Source organism: Chelmon rostratus, chromosome 5, assembly GCF_017976325.1.
Source record: "Chelmon rostratus isolate fCheRos1 chromosome 5, fCheRos1.pri, whole genome shotgun sequence".
Taxonomy (NCBI): Eukaryota; Metazoa; Chordata; class Actinopteri; order Chaetodontiformes; family Chaetodontidae; genus Chelmon; species Chelmon rostratus.
The window spans coordinates 12,211,980-12,237,701 of NC_055662.1; the positions used below are offsets into that span (position 1 = coordinate 12,211,980).

At 42.8% G+C, this 25,722-nt stretch overlaps 1 protein-coding gene across 1 annotated transcript in view; it reads left to right on the forward strand.

The window, feature by feature from the left end:
- Positions 1 to 16,024: 16,024 nt before the first annotated feature.
- Positions 16,025 to 25,722, forward strand: part of rtn4r (reticulon 4 receptor) — a 41,148-nt gene continuing 31,450 nt past the window's right edge. Inside the window, exon 1 of the mRNA XM_041937681.1 lies at positions 16,025 to 16,121. Coding sequence (XP_041793615.1) covers positions 16,100 to 16,121 — 22 coding nt within the window. The 5' untranslated portion in view covers positions 16,025 to 16,099. The remainder of the gene's footprint in view (positions 16,122 to 25,722) is intronic.

Consider the following 25,722-nt stretch of genomic DNA (forward strand, 5'->3'; position numbering starts at 1 on the left):
ACACAAGTTTAAAAAAAAGAGCATGGTGATAAATAAAGATAAAAACAAGTCTGATTGCAAGTCCTATATAGCTCAAGTTAGAAAAATAATAAAAGTAAAGGCAGGAGCGCTAGAACTGAAAGTCCATAACTGTCTTTTGGACCATGAGGCAGCTTTATGATTGTGTAGCACATGTCACTTTGATGGACAAGGTCACCCTTACAGGATACAGCTCTGTTGCAACTTTCTCTCAGTTTTCTCATGCGAGGCTCTCCTGTGAAATGTATGTGTATTGTTTGCTTTGAGACCATACTTATCTGTCAGGTCTGAAGCTGAGAAAAGTAATAAAGGTAAGAGGCAAGGAGCCGTTGTGAAAGTTATAACCGACCTCTGAGTGGACCGGCTCTGGAGTCTTGTCTGTGCTGAAGAAGCTTGATTTCACTTGGACATTTCTTGATCCAAAGTCCACTTTTTAAACAGGCTCCTACTCCTGCAGACTGAAGCAATCTTATACAATTGGTCTTATTTTGCTAGTTTTGGCCATCATTCCTGCTGGCATAATGACGCTGTCCTCAGCAAGTCAGTTGTTGGGATCTGTGAACACTGGGACTGGATGGGGCAACAGCATTCAGACAATCATAGAGGCTTGAAATCAATCATTTACTCTAGGTTTTACCTGCAAATAGAACCGCCACAAGATGATAAAATTAATTTAAAAAATAATATTTAAATGTATTTTGACTTCTCTTCCATTTATTTCTTGTTAAATATTGGCTACTTTCCCTTCTTTAGGTCTCCAAAATCTTTCCAGATAAAACTGGGATGAAATGAATAAGAATCGACAACCATGCTCGCAGCTCTGCGGGGCTGCACCGAGGCACAGCAGTGCTTCGAGCTAAACGCTAACATGCTCACATTCACAAAGCTTGCATACTGATGTTTAGCAGGTTCAGCATCATAGCTTAGCATGTTAGCATGCTATAATTTTGCAGCTGAGGCTGATGGGAATGCCTTTACTTTTGCTATCATTCGGTTATAAAACTAACTGTTGAACTGATAATGGCGCTGTGGGAGAAGTCAGGAGAGTTCATAAGGATTTATCCCCTGAGGATCATGAATGTAAACACGTAGACACTGCTTTGTTCATGGGGGCCCAAGCCCAAAACTTCTGGAACCACTTTACACTTTACAACCTGCACTTTTTATTTTATTTTTTGATTCGTCTGACTGTGTTCTATAGATCTCTGTGTTCCTATGATGGCCAAAACTATAAAAAAAGACCCAGACTGGAATAATGTAGTATTTTCAGTCAGAATGTGCATTATTACTGAGTATCTGCAGTACACCTTGTCTCAAAGTAAACCTTGTTCTTTTTTGGGCCTTTTTCCTCCAGCACACCAGTTTGAGTCTAACAAGCAGTTGTCAGTTGTCCGATGAAGTTGATACTCATATATTTGATACATTAGCTGCTTAAATGCATGGAAACAAGTGTATCCCACTGATGTGTAGTGCTCACCTTTGAATTTAAATTCCAACACATCAAATCACCTTTAAATGCTGATGGAGGTCAATGACCACAACATAGCTCCTGTAATAACCTTAGCACTGACAGTGAATAGCAGCGCACTACTTTCCTTTTAAGACGTCAAATCACAAAACTTCATCACGCCGAGAACCACAATAAAGCACCTTGTTCAAGGGTACATTAGAGAGTTTGCATGGACTAAAAATCAGCAAGCTTTCAGCCAACCTGCAGTCCTGCATTAATTATAACTGTGAGGATGTGAGGATCAGTGAAGTAATCTCATAATATACATCCCCTACCCACACAGAAAGAAAATCAACAGCAACCCCAGCAGTGACTAATGACTAACACCCACTTGCTTTGGTCTAAATTACACAGTAGCCACTTCAGTTCAATGGATTAGGTGCACTAATGCACATTGCTATGCTGTGTCCTGGAAATATACGACAGGCATGGGCACTGAACAATATCTGAGAGGGTACTTAGGCTGGAACATCTAAGGTTATATAATATAGAAATCAATTGAAAAACCAAAAACATAACAGTCTCACAACCAATTAGAATTTTGGCCGAACAGGCACAGCATCTGCCTCAGACCTACGAGCCACTCATGTTTTTACCATTGCAATGATTTTGTCTGGCAGATGTTTTTGATTGAACCAAAGTACATCTTTCCCCATGCACATCACTTGGAGCAATTTAGGGTTCAGTCTGGTTCAAGGACGCTTCAGTATGTGGACTGGAGGAGCCAGGGATCCAACCACTGAGCCTACTGAATAAAAGGATCCGGCCCACTCTACCATCTGAGCTACAGTCACTTTGGTACATAAAAAACAAACTGTTTGTACTTTTAAAAACGTTGCATGGAAAGAAGAAGACGATTCTGAAGCATTTTTGTTGCATTTGATAAAATTCATCCTAATACATCCTGACAGCAATCAATAAATCAAATGCTCTGATATTCATTTATTACAGGCTGTTGCAGGCCTGCACATCAGCAGATATATTGTTAACGCCATAGCGAGGTAGTAGCACAAGAATGGCAGAATTTCCCTGCTAATACTAACATGCCACCTTGACGTTCGTTTTCTTACATGCAAGGTAGTTGGACGTGGTTGTGAGTGACTCTCGTTCAGAAGCTCACCCAGCAGCTCAGAAAACGAGTGAGTCGCTGCGCAGCGACAGACTCCCGTTCAGCAGCCGAGCTGGTTGTACACTTTTCAGAATCTGTCTCCCTCTCGCTGGGTTCTCCAGTGACTCCAGCTTTAAGTGAAGCCCCGTGGATAAGGCAGCTGTGCTCAGAAAACACCAGCAGCAAGTGCAGAACAGAATGTGCTCTCAGGTCGCCTACCTGGTTAAGTGAATGTGCGAATGTATGCACTCACACAGCATGTATGCCAGCTGTATGAAATGGTTCGAAGAAGGCAATGAAATTGACTGCGTTCAGGAAGAAGCCTTTAATTGGGTCTGAGTGTATTTCACCACTGGCTGCGTTATGGGCGGTCGATACACAGAGGGTAGCGGTCAAAGGCGAGAGAACCTGCCCTCCTGCCTACATCCTCAGCTTCATGCTTCTGCCCTCAGGTCACGGGCATATCTGTCTATCATGAACTAATGTCCAGAGAGCAGTCCAGTCAGTTTCCTTCGTGATGTTCCTAATGGAGTGAGCCCGCATGTGTGCTGTTGAGCAGGTTGAATTTGGCAGCTATCTGACCTCACACCCTTCAGTACAGTTTGGCGAGACATTAAGCCATTCTCGAGGTCCAACTTGAAGCGAGGGAGAAAAAGCACGCAGCTGCATCCAATATGCTTCTGCAAACATGTTGAACAAATTCATTGTCCGCGTTTTGTGCTTTTAGATTTAATCCTAAACTTCATCTAAACAAGATGATGAGAAGATTATCAGTGAGCAAAGTATTACAATCCATCTGCAGTGTCTTTTGAAGTGAACCTGAGAAACGTTGCCTAAGCAGTAGTAATTCACAAATTTGCATTCATTTATTACAACTAATTTATTAAAAGATAAAATGCCCCATTTAAAGAGCACAAATTATACCAGAACACGCTGCTGCATTATGTTGTACAAATCAAAGGAATCTGATTCACAGTGACTATAATTTTCTGCAACAGCCCAAACAGTCACAATGATGCAGACATACCTGTGAAAATCTCAGCTTGTGTTAACATGCTTCCTTCTTTGATGTCATGAAAATAGATCACAAAGCTAAGACTGCTGTTTACTAGCCTTAACGTCCTGATGTAAATTTGCAACTGCCATGTGTTCAAAGGGGGGGGGGGGGGGGCAAGAAAAAAAAAAAAACACTACTGCTTACATGAATATAAAGTGTGCACATTATTTTACATAAAACACGTATGCAATTAGGGGATTTGCAGGATAACAGCAAAAGTGTACCAAAAGCTACCATGACATGCTGCGTGTAGGCACCGTGCTACATAAGAGTGTTTTTGTGCAAAAGATTGTCACCAAAACCTTGTAGTGTTTTGTCGCCTGTGAGCGGGTGCATTTAAGCTGTACATGTCTTTCTTCAGCTGGTGTGAATCACGCCTGAAATAACCTATTCCATTATCACAGCGTAATTGCAGTCAACAACATGGAATGATTAATCAAAGTGTTTTTCCGAACCGGCTGGAATTGCCTCTCTCTCATTTAGAGGAGCACATCCAATCATGACATCACAGGCACATCACAACAAATTAGACGGGGCGGTTTCCATCTAATGATGTTTATCGCTTGATGTGTAGATGTAGGGACTTAATCACATTTCCTTCACTTGGTGTGAAACTAAGTGTTTATCCTTGAGCCAGGCTAACACGTTTGTGTTTAGTGATGCTGTAAGTGCATCATGACTGGAAAGTTATCTACAGAGGACGTTCAATTACATCCTGACAAGAAGGGAGGTTTTTCAAACTCCACGCAAACGCTTTTCTCCTTTAAGCCAATTAAGGGTTTTGACGAAAACACTTCTTTCATTATTCATCATAAAGCGTGTCGGCCTTGTCAAGTAGGACTGCTCTCGCCCTGATCTAAGTGCTGTTAAACACAACACCACTGTGAATAGTGAAATGTGTCAGAAACACAGATACTGGCTGCGGGTGCTGCTGGTCTGTTTCCACCCGCCCTGCCAAGGATTTAGTCCTGTGAAGATGGCCTGCCGAGCTGACAGTAATTAAACTCCACATTTCCATTGATCTCCTTCATCTCTTCCTTCATCCTCCCTGCCTCCTCCCTCATTCCCATTCTCGTCCTAAGGAGGGATTCTGAATAAATAATGCAGGTTTCCACGCGAGCGTGTTAATTGGCCTGTCTTTATGAGCCCAGAGGGTTCCTGCTGACCTTTTGCGGAGATAGCCAGTAGCTCGGGGCCAGATGCCTGCAGAGAGACAAAGTGAGAGCTGTTAGCCATGGGATCGTGTGGAGGCAGCTGCCCAGAACTCCTGCATTAGCATGGATAAAGTCTAGCCTTTGAGCTCATCAGGCCAGGTCTAATACCACCTCACCCGTGATCATCCTGTGACCTCTTCAGCTGAAAACGTCAATATCCAATAATGCAGTTCCACACCTGCACAGCAGGGGGGTATCCAGTACAAGCCTATTGCACACAGGAAGCATCACAGTATACACATATAGAAATTAAGAGAAGCACATGCTAAATAAAGGGAAGGTGTTGCTTATAAATTGCTCCCACCTACTGCTTCCCTCTTTAAACCAGTGAAACTGCAATCAAACGTCATGCTTTTCTGAATCAACAAATCATCACTACCATCATTTTCAACCAGTAAAGTGCGGAGAGTAGTGTCAAAACCTAAATCTTACTATTGATGAATGCTGTTCCCTCTGTCCACTGAGTTGAGATGCTATTAGAAAATGCCCAACAGAGCCACAAAAATCCTGTCTGGCTCTGCAGATGGCAGGTCCAACAGTCAAATCTGTGACTGCAGGCATGACATGTGAGCCATCAATCACTCAGGAATTTTTCAGAGATGCTTCATACAGGCGGCAATAGACTTCTAGGCGACCCTTGAATATCTTGACCGTATATCATTGTTTTCTGTAGTCAAGTGGCCCAATCCATAAGTCTGTCCATACACTAAATGCTCCCCTGGTGCCTGTTATGAGTAATGTGATGGATTTCAATCCCTTGTTCATTAATTTCTGCACTAAGCACCAAGCTCATAAGTGCCTTGTGTTCAGATGACAGAACACCATGTTCTCCTTCAGAGATCATGCCAACATGGGCAGGAGTCATCATCTCACTTATAGTAGATCATGTATTAGTTTACGTGTAAATAGTGGCAGCCATATGTGTTTTTTGATAGATGCATATGCCCACTGGGGAGGACATTAGCTCTGCCTGTTGTGAAAGGCAAAGTAAGCAATATTAGTAAGCTTGTACTTTAAACCAAAATTGAATTGGAAACAAGACCTTGGTTTTACCTTTGTCCTGTTTCTTGAATATCTAAGTCGAGAATCCTCAGGCTAAACCCCTTCTGATTTTCCATCAATTTCATAGGCAAAGCTGGCAAAGTAAGAAGATGCATCCCGCCAGGCTGAGGGCTCCTTCACTTCCTGCTCAGGGCTACTCTGAAACCCCCTTGTACATGTGCAGGTTACTTCAATCAAAGTGGATCATCTGTAATTCATTTGGGCAGAGCACTTGTGAAATGGGTGAGGACGATTTTACACAGTATTTCTAGGAAATAGAATGTATATTTATATGTTCTGCTTAGAGGCTTTTAGGGTTTTTTCTTTGGCGGACAAAGATTTTTTCTTTTCCAAGAAAATGAACAGTTATGCAAGCCAGACTGACAGATTACTGACAATCTGAGAAATACATCATGTTTTTTTTTTTTTTGGTTAATCATGTGCAGGGGTCAATCTTTTAGTGACCACTGGCATGCAATCTTGACGGTCGTGTCTTATCGCCTTTTGTAAGCTTAGGGGAAAAAAAAAAAAGATTTCGGCTCTATGCATGATTGATTACATGATTTCACAGACTCTCAGTATCTCACAGGAAACTATATTATTCTGAAAGATTTAACAGCAGACCACATTTAAATTAGAACGCGGACATGCCGTCAGACTTTATCAGCGCGGGTCTATCGCTGCGCGGTACATGCCACACATTATTGATGTCGCAGGACGATACCATCAATGTATCAGCAAGTAAGAAGATCTGATATGATTTCCCAAATCATAAACTCAGTAACTGTGGCCAGGAATTGCATTTTGATTTTAATATTGGACTCCAGTGGATCCAAAGATCATCAATTGATAAAGCTCTCTGAAATAAGTTTGTTGCGTATCATTTTACATTTACTGCAAAGCAATGACTTCGGATGGTGATTGTCTTGAAGAATACAGCAAATCTGATTGTGCTGGGGAAAAAAAGCACTGCATCATTGCACTTCTTGCGATGCATTTCCCGAGACTAATACAATGAGAGAACAGGGAAAAAAAATAGACTAAGCTCATAATCCAATCTGATTCTGAACTACAATGAGATCTGCCTTCACTCAGCTTGTGAACAACAGAAGCCCTAAAATAGCCTGGAATTTGGTGGCAAATCCCAGACTCCCATAATAATTCGATAGGTGGAACTGAGGCAACCGTTGCGTTTAAGCCACTTCCTTTGGACCAGGTGTTGTATGTAGTGTGTGACTTCTTCATTTAGAAGAGAATTTGCTGCTGGGTCTCAATTACTGTACCCTGGGCATGTCCCAAACAGTTTTTCAGGTTCTAGATTTGATACTAAGGAAAAAGATCAAGTCAAGAGAGGGAGCGGTTGAAGGTTGGCAGTGGAGATTACACGGAATGAAGTGAGGCAAATTACCTAATTCCATTTAGAGATGGTGTGTAATCAGCTTTATCTGCTGTGGAGATGGTATTAGACCACGAAATAATCTGGAATGAGAAGGACTTGAGAAATAAAGGAGCGAGAGAGCGGTGCCTAAGATCTGCTTGTCAGTTCACCTTGTAGACTTTTAATGTGACCTGCATCAGCCTGGAATCGTAGGGAGCACAATGTGGCTTCCTTAGTGTGAAACTCCTTTGCTCTGACTTGTTTCTTTGTTCGGGGTTAGTCAGGACAAATTGCTCAGGTGTCTGGCTGTTAGGCAAGAACACAAAGCAAACAAACACTATATGAAATAGAAGTGGTTGATCTTAAGGGTGAATGAGTAGCTAGCTTTAAACAGGTATAAAAAGACAGGGTAGGGGTAAAAAAAAGGCTTAAACATTGTGTGGATAGAGAAAGCCGACTTTCTCAAGACAGAAAAAGACATGATGGAACATGCACAACTTGCAGTTCTGTCTGCATCTTGGAAAATCACTGTGCTAGCTCGGTGATGAGCTACCATTATAAAGTAAATATTAATCAGAAGTGCATCCTAACAGTTCCTACATGCTAGAGTTTTTATGAACAGATTTTGCAGCGATTGATTGAACACCAGCCCCTGACCCAACCTGTACAACCCTCCCCCCTCGGATCTACGTGAATCTCATGGGTGACCTATTTTAAACTCAACAGGGTGAATTTTGCAAACAGTAGAAGAGTTTGCATTTTGAATAGATAAGAACCGGTAAATGTCCTTTATGAATAAATAACGATGAGTTTAAGAAAGACTTTGAAGTGCTCAGAAAACAGCGATGTGTAAAATTGAATATTTAGGAGCTGTCGACCCTGACACTTGGTCCAGATCAGGATGTTTTGACAACTGCTGGCAAAATTGACAGAATTTTGGGAGCTTAAACATTTCAATTTCTAGCCATACTTGTGCCATGGCCAGAAATGGCAACATGCTGTCGTACAGTCCTTTGTCACAGACCAATATATCTCAAAAACTATGGGATGTGTTGTCATGAAATTTTGACAATAAATATCTGTGACTTAGGTGATCCCCTAACTTCCCATATAGCACCACCATGAGGTCAACTTTTCTGCAATCTGCAAAGCTAATGAAATTCACATCCAACTCCACTGTACATTGTGTTTGGTGTTGATTAGCAAATGTTAGCATGTTAACTGGCTAAAGTGGTGAATATGGTGAACATACTTGCTAAACATCAGCATGTTCGTATAGTCATGCTGAGCTTGTTAGCATGCTGACATTAGTAGCTACTTAGCTCAAAGCACCAGTGTACAGAGCTGCTGGGGTGGGTGCAAACTCTTAGGGTGAGTCCCACAAAAAAAAAAAAATTATACACTATGTACGACTGACCATCACTGTGTAACGTTTAAGTAGTTAATACACAAAACAGGCAACGTCAATTGAGCTACAACTGTGCCACTGACGATTCAACTTCAGAGAGCAGGAACAAGCTGTCTTAAGTAAGATTTAATACTTTCTGGAGTTGCCTCACCCCTACCCACATTTTCTTCCAGCCATGAGCAGCTCCTTCACTTCTTTTGTGCACTGCACTGTGGGAGAATGGTGTCCATCGTCAGCACACTCAAAATCGACCTTAATTAGCATGCATGCTGCTTAGTTTAAGTGCACTTCATTTTATCACTTTTCGAGTGTGAACACACTACATACTCAACATCTGCTTAGAATTGATATGCGGGCCGGATTTGTTATGCACCGTTAGTCTCGTATTTGCATATATCTTGTTTACCGGCGCCGTGCAATTTGCTGGTCACACTCACGCTACCAAAGGGAACAAACTCGGGTGTTTTTCGTGGCCACATGGCCTTTCGTAGTCTGGAACTCTCAAGAAAAACTTTTAGCCCGAAGGCAAGATAAGAGCAGCAAAATCATCAGTGTGTTGTTCCAACCGTCCAACACTTCCACACGAGCTGTGAAGAGTACTGCTGTCTCTGGGAGCTGCAGCTAGACCTTAACCTCTTTTTGATCCAATAAAATTGCAAAAGTGTGCGTGCTTGCAAACAGGTTTCTTAAAACTTTTCCAGCTTGTTTGAAATTCACTTTAGGAACACAGATGTTCCACATCAAGTAATGACATACTTGCTAAAAGGCACCCAGGGACTGCAAATGTCTGCCAACGGTGAATTATTCTCCAACTACTACGACTGGAGGTTTGATTTTCAAATTTGAATTGATTTAAGTACCTGTTGCTGTTTGTCTTGATGTATTTTAGTTTGGAAACAAGGGTTTGTTTTAGATGTGTGGTAAGCATCCACTCAAATGTTCCTGGGACTGAAATCTTAATTTGAGTGCCAGTTTTCATTGGTTTTTAAGATTTCTTTCTGGCAGATGAGCAAACTTACGGGTGAAATCATGATCATCTTGCCTCAGGTTATAAATTCTCATCAAATGAAAACCCATATTTATCAATGAGTAAAAAATCCTTGAAATCATGAGGTGTCCTATGTTCATGAATTGATTTTAAAGGAACTGACATGCCATGTGAAAATTATGATTGTACACTGCTGCACACAGAAAAAAAGCAACAGGAGGAAGTTAAGGCTGACCCTATCACCCAGTCGTCAAGACCAAATCAAATCCACATGAGACACATGCACAAAGCCTGAGCTCATCCAAGCATCACTCTCTCTCTCTCTCTCTATGCCTCTCGATCGTTCTTTTTCCCTTTCTTCCCTCTCCGTCTCTCGGTTGAAAGGGAAGGGAGAATCAAGGTCAGGCCACCGAGCACGTGAAGTTGCAGGAGAATAAATTTCCACATACTTGTCCTTTCCAACCCACTGACAGTCTCGAGGAATGTAGCCTTGTCAAGCCAGGTAATATATGACTAGTGAAGACATATGGCATGTTTACATGGGGCCCTTCGTTACCGCCGACCTTCCCTTTCCTCTCTTCCTTTCTCTCTCCTCTCACACATGGCACTCAAACCCATATAGGAAACGATGTGGTGGGTGAGTGCTTAATTCATGAGTCAAAAGCAAGTCCACATTGTCAATGTTTGAGCAGGGGAAAATCTAATTAAAATGGCAAATGGAAAGAGAAGAGAGAGAGAGTGAGAGAGAGAGACGAAGGGAGTGAATCAGCATAATTACAGCTTAATGCAAACAACTCCACATTGTCTTTATTCCAATGAGTTAATGAGGTTACAGACTGGAAAAAACAATTCCATCACTGCTATTGTCTTCTGCAGGCCACCAAGGAAAATGAGCTGTCACCCGATCTTAATGGCGACAGGGTTTTCACCCAGGCCAGAATTAATATCTGACTCCCAGGCCTAATGAGCAAGAGGTGGGAGAGCAGAGCCAACTCTTTGTCCTGCAAGTTTGGAGAAGAAAGGGGAGGAAAAAGCACAAAAATAAAAACAAGACAAGGATGGCGCAGAGAGCAATGGCCCTTGTGAGGGAATGCATCGCTGTGATTGGATTCCGCTCCTCAAGGGCAGTTTCAATTCAAAGAAGCCTTATCAGCGTGACAATCGCAAAAAATTCACAATGATCTCGAAGTGTGTCACCATCCACTTCAAAAAATACAAACAAAGACATAAGCAGTAGAAGTAATAAAGCAGATTTAGCTAATTTCACTGCTGGTGTCCAGCACCTTCACCTGCTGTCCTGTAGTCAGGTGTAATACACAGCTTACCTTAAATTTACAGTACAGTTATATAAGCATTCATTCGTGTGGAACCAAACGAGGACACAGAGATCCTTGTCCCTGGATTTTTTTTTTCAAGGAATTTGGGGATTATTTGCAAGTTTGTAATTTTATGTTCATTAATTTACAAGTTTACATTTTGTTTTGGGTGAGTTTAGTCACATTTTAGTACTCTTTAGGACATGAAAGTTACAGAAAACATAGTTAATTGAACAGATCACTATCTTATTTCTAATAAGTTTTAATTTTTATAATTAAATTATATTTAAAGTTTTCTTGCTATAGGGCCCTTTTAATACAATACTAGTTAAAGTTTAAATATGCTTACTTTGCATAAATTGGTAGCAGTTGCTGCAAAAGCAAGTATATGCACACATATACAGAACACACCGTACAATGGGTTCACATTGTAGACGGATGTTTGAGTTGATGGAGCAGCTACAGATGTGATCTACGTATATTTATTTATTCATTTTATATTCTCACTTACCAGGATACAGGTTCGTCTCCACGGCATAATTCATACTTTGTGTGTTTTGTTTTCAGATATTTTGGGGAAATATCTTTTTGTCTTTTTTTCTGTGTTTATATTAAAAGCATGAAAGTATAAAAAGGCTCAACAGCTCAATAATACTTCACGGATTTTTTCCTAATTTGATCACGATTGCTTAATAAAGATGATTCTGAAAGGATGACGTGTTACAGAAACTGATGCATGTAATTATACGTGTAAAACATGCTTAAACACAGTGGATTTCATATGCACTACATCTGTCACTGTTGTTGGGTCTACTTCTGGTTTCACAGAAGTCTGTTAAGAATTCTGTTATTGCTGTTTTATAAAGTGGTTTAACAGGAAATTAGGGGTCTAACTGATCCTAGACATAATCACTATGCAAGATAACATACTGCACAGGAAAGAAGCAATATATATCTAGAAGGACAGAACTACAGTGTGATCAGTCTGTGTAAAGATTTTCTTTAAATGTGTTTTGTTGCTTTTTTACTTGCTTTTGTGTGTATGTGCGCGCGTGCATGTGTTTAATTAGGCCTACAGGAACAATCCACCAATTTCTTTATTATGTGCAGAGTTACGAGACCAATAATGCATATTCCAACGATTAGTGTAAAAAGCTAACAGTATTGCTCTGAACTGGTTTTACCTATCACATTTCACAGGCTGTGAAGCCCAGCCAGCAGGGATTCCCTCCCCGAGGAGCATTTGCATTTTCTCTTCCTTTTTAATACACAGATTTTTGATTGTCTCTTCTTTTCCTTTGTTCCTTCTATTGAATTCAAACAGTTTTTTAAAATTCTAATCACCCCATGCTGCGGGTTTGTGGGCGAAGTTGTAAAAAGAGTGGTATTGCCTTAAGTGAGAAATGTACTATTCCAGCTCAGTTATGACCGAGCAATGGCCAAATTCAGCAGAGGATGTGCTATGAAGGCAAACGCCTGCATCTTTTGTTCTTTACTTGAATATTTGCATATTTTGGAGGACAGAGGAGCTGAGGGATGCTCATTCAAGAGGAAAAATGAATATGCCACAGTCGTGCTTGATGTGAGTGCATGATGGATGGATGACCTTTGACATACACGTGAACCACAAATGTTACTCTGCCTCCTCATTCCGCAGCGGATACAGGCCTTCGGTTTTAGCTTTCATTCATTGACTGGGATTAACGCTGGTCTTGGTGTAGCTCCCGTGGCAGTGGGACACAACCAGCTTCCCCATTACCAAAGGAAGTCATTTATGCCCCCCATTCTCCTTTTGATCCGTCAGACTTGTGATGAAAAGAATAGCAGAGCTTGAGCCTAAGGATCTGCTGCCTGTGAGACTCAATGGTGACTCATTTCATTACTGCCATGAATTAAAGATCCCCAGTCTCTCTCTCTCTCTCGCTCTCTCTCTCTCTTTTTTTCATTCGCATGGCAATGATCCACCCTTAGCTAATTTACAGTTGCTCGTTGTGCAAGGCCTCCAGCCTCAAAGCTCCCGTGACAATTCACCTGTGTGCTTTTCACTTGCTGGTGCATATCATTGTGATATAGTACTGTAATGGAATGAGCGGAGGACTCGGGAGTGAGTGGGCATGTTGTATAATGAGCTGAGGGAGGTATAGTAATCACTTACAGTATACCTTTCACTTCCTGGCAGAAGAAGACAGCTTAACCAGCGAGCCAAATGATTGTTTTTCTAGCTGAGGATATATTTAGGCAGGGTTAGGCTCTGGAAATGTCTTGTTGTGGCCAATTTTTGTGATCGTGTCAACACTTTTACGCTGTGACTTAATTAAGATTCTTATTTGCATGCATCTAATGTTCTCGTGTTTTTAATGAAGTTTCTGTTTTAGGCTAAGAGTCATTCACCGCGTACAAAAAAGTTAGTTTGAATGCGATTTCTGTTTGTTGTTGCCCACATCTTTGTCAGTGGTGGTGATATCAGTTCATTACCATTATCTTTCTCTTGTGAAAAGCCTTATAAAATCCAGCCGTAGGAACACCACTTTGTCTGTTACAGTACACTCCAGGGCATACACAAACACACAGCACAGAAATGCTTGAAAGGCTTATGCACACACACACATGTTTGCCCACACGGATGCATTCAGATAACGCGGGAGAGACGGATACAACTGTGAAAGGTGACAACATTTCCTTTTCTCGCGGGGTGACCTCGTTCTCAGCGGGTCACTGCGGCAGCTTTGGACTGTGCCTCCACTGGCCATCTGGCCCTGCCGGTCTCCACTGTGAGTGTGTGAATACCAGGCTAGTGGTTCGCTGACATATTCTGATGGTGTGATTCAATATTGGTGATAGTTGTAAGCTTGGGATTAGCCTGCTGCACATACTTCCATTTCACTCGACTATACCACCCACCTGGATGTGGTTTCCATTCACCTGCTCCCCAAGGCAATCTGTTGGCTTCTTTCTGTCTCAGTCTACATACTGTAATGTAATTAACGTAAGCATTTCATCCTGTGCCAGTGTGTACCCGATAACACACATGAGCCATTCTCTGCATGTGTCACAATTCAACAGCTAAGCTGCTATTCCAAGTGAGAGACTGAGTGTGCAATTTGGAAAGTTTCCAGTATTTCATTATGAATGCACATGGCAGCGAATAAAAATATTCCAAATTCCCTTATAAGAAATGGAATAAATGTACAGAGCATAGTCACCGCTGTGCATTCAGCAGTTCATATGCCACAGCTTACAAACACACATACAGTATGATTTCTTGCTGTCTCTCAGGGCGAATAGGGAATCATCTTCCACAGATGAGGCTTCTCTGTCTCTGTCCATGGTTACTGATTATCTATTTTTGTGTTTGCCGGTAGGGGGCGTGTGGTACCTAAAGATAACAGCACAGCTGCTGTAACTCCAGTCCTCCAGGGTCTCAGCAAACCGAGCATCGCTGCAGACCAAAGCGACGGTGAACTGGTCTCCGGTCCAATCAGCACTTGCCAGAGTGTGTCAGTGGTGCTCAACAGTCTAATCACTTCGTTAAAGCAACCATTAACATATCAGATGCATGGGAACGGAATGTATAATCTTAGATTCTCTGTCAGGACATGCTATGCTTGCAGGCGCTTTGGCTCCTCATGCAGAGAAAATACAGAGAAAGCTCTGCCTGAGCTAAAACATGATAATAATAGTAATATAAGAATAACAACAACAATAATAGAAAAAAATGCATTTTTTTTCAAAACAACTTCAAAATATGAGCAGTAAAATATAATGGGAAAAAATAAAGGCAAATACCGCGTTTTTGGAATAAAAATAGAATAAAATACAAATCAGCAGAACATTTTCTTTTTTCGGAACAGTTCGAGGTCTCAGGTAAGTTTGAGGATTTCAGATGTTTCTGTCTCTCCGGTTAACCAAGCAGAACTGAAGTCTTTGTTGCCTTTTCTGTTCGTTTTGAACAACTCCGCCTCCCACATCAGAACAGCCACACCGTCCAGTCCCCGGGAGGGAGCGCGGGTCCCACCAGCAGGCCTGCCTTTCCGCCTGTCTTTTGGGGGTATTTTCGTATGCATGTGCGTGCCTGGCCGTGTCCGATCCAAATAGATTCGCCTCACGTCACCTTACCCCCCACCTACCCACCCGCCATCACCGCCCCCTGCCCATAAAACATTCATTAGAGCGCAGCGCTGCGCTGCAAGAAATGTCAGTCTGAATAAGTCATTAAGTATCTCACTCTTGAAATCTTTCAAGTCCAGTTACGAAAAATAACTTCTTTTTTTCAGTGCATTTGTGCTTGTCGAAGGGATTCTCTATAAACAACTGGAGTGAAACCGGGCAGAAAATACAGCAAACGAAAAGACAAATTGCGCTTTGCTTTGATTGATACGAAGATCCCACTTTGAGGTTAGAGGGGGATATTTTTTGCAGCGTGATATACACCCATAAAACATTCATCTCTGAGTCCTCTCTCTCCTCCTTTCTCTCTTTCCGCCAAACGCACCTCGCTGCCCCGCCCTCCCTCCCCACCTCCCCCGTGCTAAACGCACACTGACGCTCGCCAGTGCGGCCGACATCCGTGCGCCAGCGCCACACTTTTCTGCGCGTACTCTGGAAATACACAGCGGGGCAAGTGATCGGACTGGATATGTGCGGCGGTTTCAAAACATGGATCCAATACCGATTTTTCGCCTGTGCCGTTGATACTCCGCTCCTGCGCTGACACTTTTCATCTTCTCTGTTTTGCGCGTCCTATATTTTGGGGAGGTGTCGACTGGTGTGTCGAGTGTGCTGATCCCAGTTTGGATGTTTATTGCTGACTATTTTTTAATCCCTCGTCCAAATGACTGAGCTCGGGTGCAGCCGGAGACGTGGCTCCCCACTCGGGAAGACCTACGGCTAAAGTTTGAAGGGTAGCAGGGGTGCATTCGGCTGTCTGTCTCCCACCGTGCACTGGATTCGCAATTACCCATAAATTGCAACAAACGGCGGATATCCTATCTGTCTGCGCACACGCTAGGATTCACGCGACTTGGATTTATACAGCTTCTGGATTTCAGCCCCATCTAAATCATGAAGACCGTTATTATTGATGGTGAGTACACAGTAGACAATAGGACATCTCTGTAAAGTTTTCACATAAAGCAGACAGGAGGACCCTGCTGGGTTACTGCGCAATGTTCACATCCACATCGGGCAGTGACACTGCTCTGTGGAGAACAACCAAAGCTAAATCAGATGTCCTAATTGGAGTTAACTCTGCTGGCTCCTCCGGGCTTTGGTTAAACTGGTACATGGCTGACAACATGCGCAAAAAAACGCATCTGATCTCCACAGCAATAAATCATTATTTTATTTTATTTTTCGGAGCAGCGACACTATCAGTTATGGATATTGCGGATGTGAACGACCTTGACTCAGTGGCTTTTAATTGAGTCGTAATTCAGAGCAGATTTTGTGCGTGCCTCTGTCTTTATCTCGCCGCGTGCGTGTGCGCGTCATTGCGCGAGCGATCGCGCGTGAGAGGGCGAGGGGCCGTGTGGTGTTTGTGGCGGTCAATATGCTCTGCATGATATCGCAAGTTAACCCGGGCATCCGATCAGCCCGTCTGGACACTGTGGGCTGAGCTTTTGATGAAGTCTACAGATGGCCCGCTTGGCGGCCCAGTAATACCGCGTCACCCTCCAGCTCCTCGGCGTATAATTGGTGGTTTTTGTGGCATCGTCCCACTCAGGGAGCAGCCAAAAAGACAGGAAATTGGGCCTTGTAGCACTCACCTACTGGACTCGGACTTATTCTAATGAGGACAGGAATGCTCTTACACTCCCGCCGGAAATAGCTGAGAAATTTCATGTCTTGGCAAGAGCGTGCAGTCGGCTGTGTGCTTGTGTGCGCGCGCGGGTGCGCCGATAGGTGGAGAAAGCACCTGGCGTGTCTGCACGCCTGAGCGTACCCGTGCCTGTTTTGTGTAAATATGTTTTTAATGCAGTGCAGAGAGAAGAACACTGACATGGCGTGTGTTGTCTGATAAGCAGCGCATGTGTGCAACATCCAATTTGTTCCATCAAGACCTTGTGGAAAACCCTCATCTCCACCCTGCCCCACCCCTACACACACACACACACAGAGAGAGAGAGAGTGCTTATGCAACATGCTGTGTACACTCTCTCACGTTGTTCATTACTTGGCTAAAACTGCAGGATTATGCTAAGAAAGCCACAGATTATTGTGGGCCTACAGAGTAACTTTGCATTTCACAACTAGCAAAATCAAAGAGGCACATCTACTTGTGCATTCTCTTTGATATGTCACAGGGTGATGCAAATTCAAGTGCACACCCCTTCATTGGCACAGAATGGCTCTGGGTCCCTCAGACCCGTCAGGCAGGTTTTCATCATCCAACTGCTGCTGTGATTTAGCACCAGGCTCCTGACACACACCTATGTCGGATTTTTTTTTTCTCCTGATGCAATTATAACTGGTATCTATCTTTCAGGCTACTGATTTGGTGGAGAAAATATGGCCTGTCGTGTCTTGTGTTTAAGGTGTCAGAGTGAGGAGGGGCTTTAATTTGCACTCTTTTTCACCCAGTCAGCATATGATCAAATGGCTCTGTGGGAAAGCTGTTGCTCGGGGGTGCCGTTGCTCCCTGTCTACTGCCAAGCAAAGCCAATAAAGCCCAAATGAATGGATAAAACCATTATGGTGGAACTGAAAGCTTTCTCTTCCGGAGTTTTAAACCACTACACAATGAGGGCATTTTTTCAATTAGTTAACTTTGTTATTGTTTTGGCGGTGCCTTGCCAAAAACCCTGCCCTATTTTCAAAAAATAGGCCACAAGATGCAGCATCTGAGGTGGCGAGATAATGGTTTAGAACGTGTCAAACTCTAGAGAAGGAGACGGCATGCAAAATAAATAAATAACAACAGCTAATTTGCATAGCTGCATTAGGTGGACTAAAACATCGTGCCATAAACTGACAATGAGACACATCTTCCGCATCCTGAAAGAGAATGTGAAATTGATCCGTCTTTGTGTTCGTATGGGTGTACATATGAGCACTGGAGGAGGGCTGGGAGGGATAATGTGTGTGTGGGCGCAGGGTTCTATGAGTGTATGGGGAGGTCTGAGGGAGAGGCAGTGAACAGACAGACAGAGAGACAGCAGGAAGGGAAGAGAGAATGCATGTGAAATTGAGAGGTGTGAGCGCAGTGCGACTTATCGTTACGTATCAGCATGTGTTTTCCGCTTAAAGTCTCTCACCACACGTGTCAGCTGCATGGATGTTGCAGCGAAGTGAGAGAGAGCAGCTCTCTGTTTTTCTTTGACTCTGTCAATGAGCAATGTGTTTGCAATCTGATGAATTTTCATTGAGTTTTTGTTGGTTTGTTTCGCTCCTTCTCTTGGCCAAGGTCGACAACGAGACCAAAAAAAAGCACAGCTCTTTTCTTGAGGTATTCAAGGGGAATTATGTCAGATCTTTAACACCCCACAATGCAAAATGACCACAGCATCTGCAGCTGGGAAGGTTGCTGATCAGTACAACTGACTCATTGATTACTCTGCCAGGTGCTGTGATTTCTGGCTTTCATTTCTAGGTTTTTCATCCGGAATTTGAAACCCCTCCCAGTCTCCCTGGTGTCATTTATTCACTTTTTCCAAGTCTTTAACAATTGAGGATGGTGCTACGAGCAAGACCTTTCAGCTATGAGGACTAATAAGCCTCATTACCTATACCAGAGACCTGAGCAGCTCCAAGAAGAGGAGATAATAAGTGCTGCTAATTTTGTTGCAGTTCCTTCTGCTCACCAATAGAGGTCGATAAAGGTCACAATTTGATTATTGCCCCCTTTGTGATGTTGAGGGGGTCATTAGGAATCAACATATATGTGAGGAGTGAAACATTTGGCTGCAACCCAAGACAAATCACACTGAAGATGCATGGAAGGATTGGCTTGGCAATGCAATTGTGCTCCTCCACCATACACATCAGCATTGCCTGTCTCTGGGTTGCCACTGGACCCAGTGGGCGATGAGGGTAAATAGAGAAGGTAGTTTTTGAGTGTAATTGGCCCCAATGCAGACACCCAGGCTTGGTTCCACTTGTCTCTGTCTTATCTGCACAACACTGCACTACTTTTTTTTTGGTCCGACACAACAGGATCTCTTTGTTCCTCTCACAAGTCAATAACACTCCCATCCAATTATTTATTTACTTGCTCACCCAGATTCATAATTAAAGTTTTGTAGTAAGAGATGACTGTTTTAAAACTTACCAAAAAAGAGTTTTTATCCCTCTAAATGTGTCTAAAATGTAATTGTTCTCTTCATGTAATGTGCTGCTGCATGATATAATAACATCTCTGGAGAGTTGCTCTTGAATTAAATAAAGAGATCTAGTCTTGAAATTGTATTTGAAGTTTAATGTAATGGATGGCAGTTTTTGTGGTAAAGCTGTCCATCATCAATACAAAATAACAGAAGATCACATTTCATTCCAGTCTGATCACCAATTTATGGACAGATTACAGTTTTCAAACTTAAGACTTTACATTGGAAGGCTATTATTCTTATTAAAACATTTAGTGATGACTATATCCAGTATTTACATACAGTATACATAGAGTATTTGCATTATCAGTCACAGGAGTGCAATAAATGTGATTCAAACATAAAACTGTTTGGGCTTCCTTTTCCATTTCTGACCCTGTGAGCCATTGTATTCATATTTCTTATCGATTTCTAAATGTATAAAGGATGAAGATGTCAATATTTTGTGCAACCCAGCCTTGGTGGTATGAATGCCTTAGTTACGGTGACAGACTGCAGCAGGCTATCTGAGAGCGGATCTGCTGTGTTCACTGCATCCTGATGAGCATCGCTCCTTCAGGGGCTTCTTTTAATTGGCGGCGCCCTTCAAGTAGCGCTGCATTTGTTTATACAGTACATGAGCACACACGCACACACAGATTCCCACCGATACACACACACACACACACAGCCATGCTGGCCTCAGATATCCTTGGAACTACCCGCTCTAGGTTATCCCAGCCTCCCAGCCCTTCACTGCTAATCAGCAAGACAGAGGAACTAAGTGGATAAACGAGTAAAATTCTATTTGTTTATACAGAGGAAGCTAAAGGGCGAAAATACACAGACAGCAGTAGAAATGGAACACACTATTCCCCCAGATTACCAGTCTTTAATCCTCTCTGTGGGTTATTATTGTACTGTCAGAAAATTTGGAGGGACAGCGAGCAGAAATCACAGTGTAGATGCTAGCCCCCCACTCCCCACACTCCTCTCGTAAAATGGAAAAATAAAAAGTAACAATAAGTGTGGGCTCTTGTCTTAAGGAGGGTATGGAGAGAAGAGGGAGGACCAGGAGAATTAGCGTTATGCAACTTCAGGGTGGTGAGGCGGGTGAAGTCTTTATGGGGGGATTTATTTATGTCTTTTTACAAAAATCCACTCTGACACTGTATCATAATCCTTTAAAGGTGTACACGCATGACAGAGCAGATCAAAACCTGCAGTGTGCAAAAGCCCAGCCCTTAAATAAAAGACAAGTAAAACAATACGCAGCTGCATCAGAGCTGCGCGTCGTGATGCATGCCAGCCAGCAAACAACACGAAAGCCCCCCAGGGGAGCAAATGCATCTGTTGATTCCTTTAACACGGCACTAACATGATATGGCTGCAGCTCCTAGCATGCACAAACAGAGCAGACTAATTTGTCAAACATGTTGCCAATCTTTCTCCTCTGCACAGTGTCATCTACCAGTCTAGGGTTTCACGGTTGTTCCCGCTGCGTCCTTGGAACTCGCCGTGCCCACTTTTATGTCCGTGTATCCATGAAAGTTGCATGGTTGTTCTAATCCACTGCAGATCCAAAAGTGTGCACCGAGCTGGCTGAACGTCGGCGACGCTGATTATACCACAATGGGGAGGCTGACTGATGGCCTAGTAAATTGTTAATTAGACAGAGCAGAAGCCGCTCTTAAATTAGACGCATGAATGGAGCCGTTGTCAGCCTTATAAGTCAACCCTGCTCCGCTACTCCTCTTGCAGGCTGCAGTGCCACTCAGAGAGATAAAGTGGCTGGCTGATCCAAGACGTGAGCACAAGTACAAAGTCATTGATCACAGTGTTAGAAGGAGGGTTAGCATAACTGATCAACACCAAATCACATGCATAGATAGGAACTGTGTGGAATTCAGGTGTTGGCTTTTAAAGACTGAATTGGTATGATATCATGAAAGTTCCTTTTTTATTCACGCCTACGCTGCAACAGTCTAAAAATTACCGAAATTCCGGTTGGTTCTTCGTTTAAAAAGGTGTTTTTGGTTTGAGTGGAGGTTGAATATTTGAGTATCAGTGCTGATTAGAGGATAAAAAAAAACTGGCTACTTTGAATAAGAGCATAAAAGTTGTCATGTTCAAAACTAAAGAGACTATTAAACAACATAATGAACAAAACCAACATCAGAAGCACCGTCTCCTGCCAAACCCTGATACAGATAACTGGATGTTTAAAGATAGAAATCAAGAGTTGCCATTGGGCATTCAATGTACAATATGTGCATATTACAAACAATCATTTCTCATAGATCTACAGTGAGAGCAACGAGGCAGGTCCATGAATACTCGGGTTCAATCAACACAGGACATTTTGATATAATTAGCCACGTTTTGCTGACATGTGACCTGATCCGATGTCGGCAGTAATCCAGTATTGGCCGCCACACTCTCAACAGCAGGGCTGTAAGATGTTCAAGCGAATATTTTAGAGGGAGCATACCCCGAGGAAGATCCTCAGAATATCCTCCAGGAACAGATAAATATTCTCCGGTATTTTTAGCCGGGTTGATTTTATCAGTGTTTGTTACACCAAATGGAGTCCCTACCAATCCTCCTGATCATCCAGAGTGAGTCTGCCTGTTGTTGTGATTAGTTTGCAAGCTCGACAGATGGGAGTTGGTGTTTTGATGCTGCATCTTACTCAATCCCTGGCACCCCGTCGTTGGAGCGCTTAAGCCAAGGGGGGGTGGGGAGTCACCTTTCTCTGCCACATGCATTGTTGGATCCTGTTCTTCTCATGATTTATCTTCATTCAAGGCAAAGTTTTAAAGGACCACTTAAGAAGGAGTCTGTGACTTGCATAAATAGCTGCATATATGGGTAGGGGTTTTTATGTGAAGGACAAATACAGTATTCTCAATTCAGAGACGGCATATTTTAGCAAGTTTCAAAGAGTGTTTGCAGCGTGGGGTGAAAGAAAAAGCACCTTGAGATGATGGAGTAAGGAGCCCACTTAATGACAAAGAGGGCAGCCTATTCATACAGGCGAGCTTGACAAACCTTAGATAGGTAGGTACGTAGGTAGGTAGGTAGAAAGTAAGAAAGTAAGATAGATAGATAGATAGATAGATAGATAGATAGATAGATAGATAGATAGATAGATAGATAGATAGATAGTTTATCCATTTATAGCACAAACTGAAAAATAATCTCCATCTTGGCTCTGGGCCCATTATAACTTTCTAAAATCTAATTTTCCTGAAACAAATCTTCCACTGGGGTGACTTATTTAACACCATTTTTCCAACACAAATCGTATTATTTCAAGACTTTTCTTTAATCGAGTGTCTTATTTGATTATAGCCCTGCTACCCACCTTTCACAGTGTTCTTTAAAGATTGTTGTGCTCATTTTTAGAAATTTCCTTGAAGTTTCTTGATGGTTTAATGGTACAGCAAACACTCCTTGAGCAGCTTCTTTGTCAGAAACACCCCAGATGATCAGCCTGTCTGATCAACCTGTCTGATCATCTGTTTACAGTGCAGCCAAACAATCTCAGGTTTTAATAAAAGACGTCAGTCAGTAGCAACTGCATTGATCTGACTTCTGGACACAAAATGCAGACGATGACCGCTGCCTTGTTTTGTAGACCTAATGACACCTCTTTTTTGTGGCGGCATCACAGTAAAAGTGTGAACACCTTCAATGTGAAGAAGCAGGAGGATGCAGGATAACTCAACACAGCTCTGTGTGCAGAGTTCCCAGGGATTCCTGCTTTAGCTTAGCACGAGGGATTCACGTCCGAGCGTGGTATTGGTAACTCCAGCACAACCACTGAACTTCTATCTACAGAGAGCATTTTTGAATGTAAATACATTGAATGGCTAATGAAGAAAAACGGCAACTATAAATGATAAAAAAAAGGGGGCTTAATTTCATTAATAGTTTAACAATTCTAACTCTAAAAAAGAGGTGGAATTAACTAAATTCTTTACCAGGAGGCCTGAAAAGCAAAACAAACAAACACAAAACAAAACTTTCGAATCAAAATGACTCATTAAGGCGGATGTTTTCTTCAGTGCTTCAGGATGGATGGATGGATGGATGGATGGATGGATGGATGGATAGATAGATAGATAGATAGATAGATAGATAGATAGATAGATAGATAGATAGATAGATAGATAGATAGATAGATAGATAGATAGATAGACTTTACATTGTGCCATTTTTCCATTGAAAATTGAGGTAGAACAAAGCCCTTCAGAAACTCTGTGACAGATTGTTCTTTCATGCAGTCACATTGCAATACATTCACAACAGTAATGTGCCTCCCTGCGAGCTTGGTAGGTAGTTCACAGCTGAAATATGTATGGGGAGCCCTTCAAAGGAAATAGGTCGTCACTCCTCGGCTCAGGGGAAATTGATCTGTTATAGATGTGAAAGCTCATTCCGCAGGTGCTAAACATATATAATATATACCTGTTCTGGTGGCTCCGTACAAGAATTGCACAATTTTTACGTGGCAGATATAACTTTCTTTCATACACAAATCAATGGCCTCAATGGCAGGTGGGAGTGAAAGGATTTGTCGAGCAGGAAATGCATAATCCCGCAACTGCTGCAGGAGCAAGGTGAGACTTTCTAAACATACTCGCGCGCACAGGAGTGGAATCAATGAAGATCCCACTCGTCCGCTACAATAAGAGTGGCCTACAACCTTCGGTTTGAAAGAACAACACTATTGTTTATCTGAATGTAATTGGACAGGGCTGCCCTCGCGAAGCAAAATGCAGTACGAGGGAAAGGTAACTCCTTGCAAGATTTAACGTCTGTGTTTGGGGTCGTTCATTTGAATCAGGTTCTGCTCTCAGTCTTCTCAGGGGCGCAGAGCAGGTCAGTCTTATTAAAATGCAAATCTGACAAGTGCGCTTCAACCGTCCGCTCCTTTTGTCTCTGTGGATTGTGTGTCAAATACGTATTTCCTTACTATTCTTTATAATATTTCCTTCACTCTGGATTTCTGTTGCCCCTGTGTTGGTCATTCTTCTCTTTTTTTAATTCTATTACCGTCTCACCCACATACACACTGACGCTCATCCCTATGTCTTCACTCTCAGGTGTAAATGCTGATTATCTTGTGTAGATATCAGGCCACGGCAAATTAAATGTGACCGCAGCTAGCCTGCCAGGACGTCCATTATAATGATATCTGTAATCTGCTGGGCTCAGGGGAAGCAGTGGGGAGGAGGGGTGGGAAGATAGAGGGATGATGATGGAGGGGGATACAGTATGTAGCTGGTAGCTGGCAGCAGAGTGGCGGACATGGATTTCCCTCCACTGATGAGGACTGCGGGGCCATATGTCATCCATGGGTTTAAGTCCCATGAACCAGAGAGCTTTTCGAGACTGAAACATCAAAAGATGAGGTCATGAACCGCTGCATGTCAAGTTAGCAGGAAGCTGATGTTTTTCCCCTTATTTCAGCCTTTTGGTTCTTTTTTGACTACGACTTGTGTGCTCAGGGTGCCTTGCTGCTGTGTCTTCTGCACCGTAAAGTGCTTGCACTTTATGTCGTGAAGTAATGGTTCCAGCAGTCTTTGATGATCTTTGTGTTCAGCCATATGGAAGCAATCAGTGATCATGAAAACACCCTGGTTCTTGTCTTTACTCCTACCAGTCCTGCTGCTGGCATCACAAAATGCATCACTTCCTGGTCCCCAGGCGATTTTTCCCCACGAAAATATAGATGCTTTTATCCCCCCTAACATGTTCTAAGTGAGTGATAGAGACTCAGCGTGGAAATGTATTCATCTGAAGGTATTGTGGATGATTATATCAGGGGATCCTTGAAACAACAGCGTTCAGATCCTGCAGTGGAGCGTTTCGGCTCGACTCTCAGTGCGTTAGAGTGGGAGGGAGACCTGTGGAGAAAAATTTCCCGTGGAATCCCTTTGACATTCAGGATCGGGGAGCACAAAGGAAGAATTGATCTGATGAGCGACGAGATGGTGCCGGGGATATGTCGCGGGCGCGTCGGCTTGGCTGGCTTTCCAAACCCTCTAATCAGAAATGGTGCTTGTTTTCACATGCCTGTCCGTGTTCCCAGCAAAGCCTATCATCACAGCAATTATTCCAGTGAGGGAGATGAGCACTGCCAACACTCCATCTCCGAGCTGTAAACAAATTATGCTGAGGGGTCTTGATGATGGCGGTGTGAGAAGCGAAATCATCTGAAACCAATTCTGATGGTCCCGCTGTGCCTTCTCGGGGTCCTCAGCCAGCAGATACTCATGGGGGAGAAACTGTAGCGCCACAGAAAGGAAGCTGGCTGTTACAGCAGTGCCTTCCAGACATACGCTGTATCTGTGGTGGTTTTTTTTTTTTTTTGGG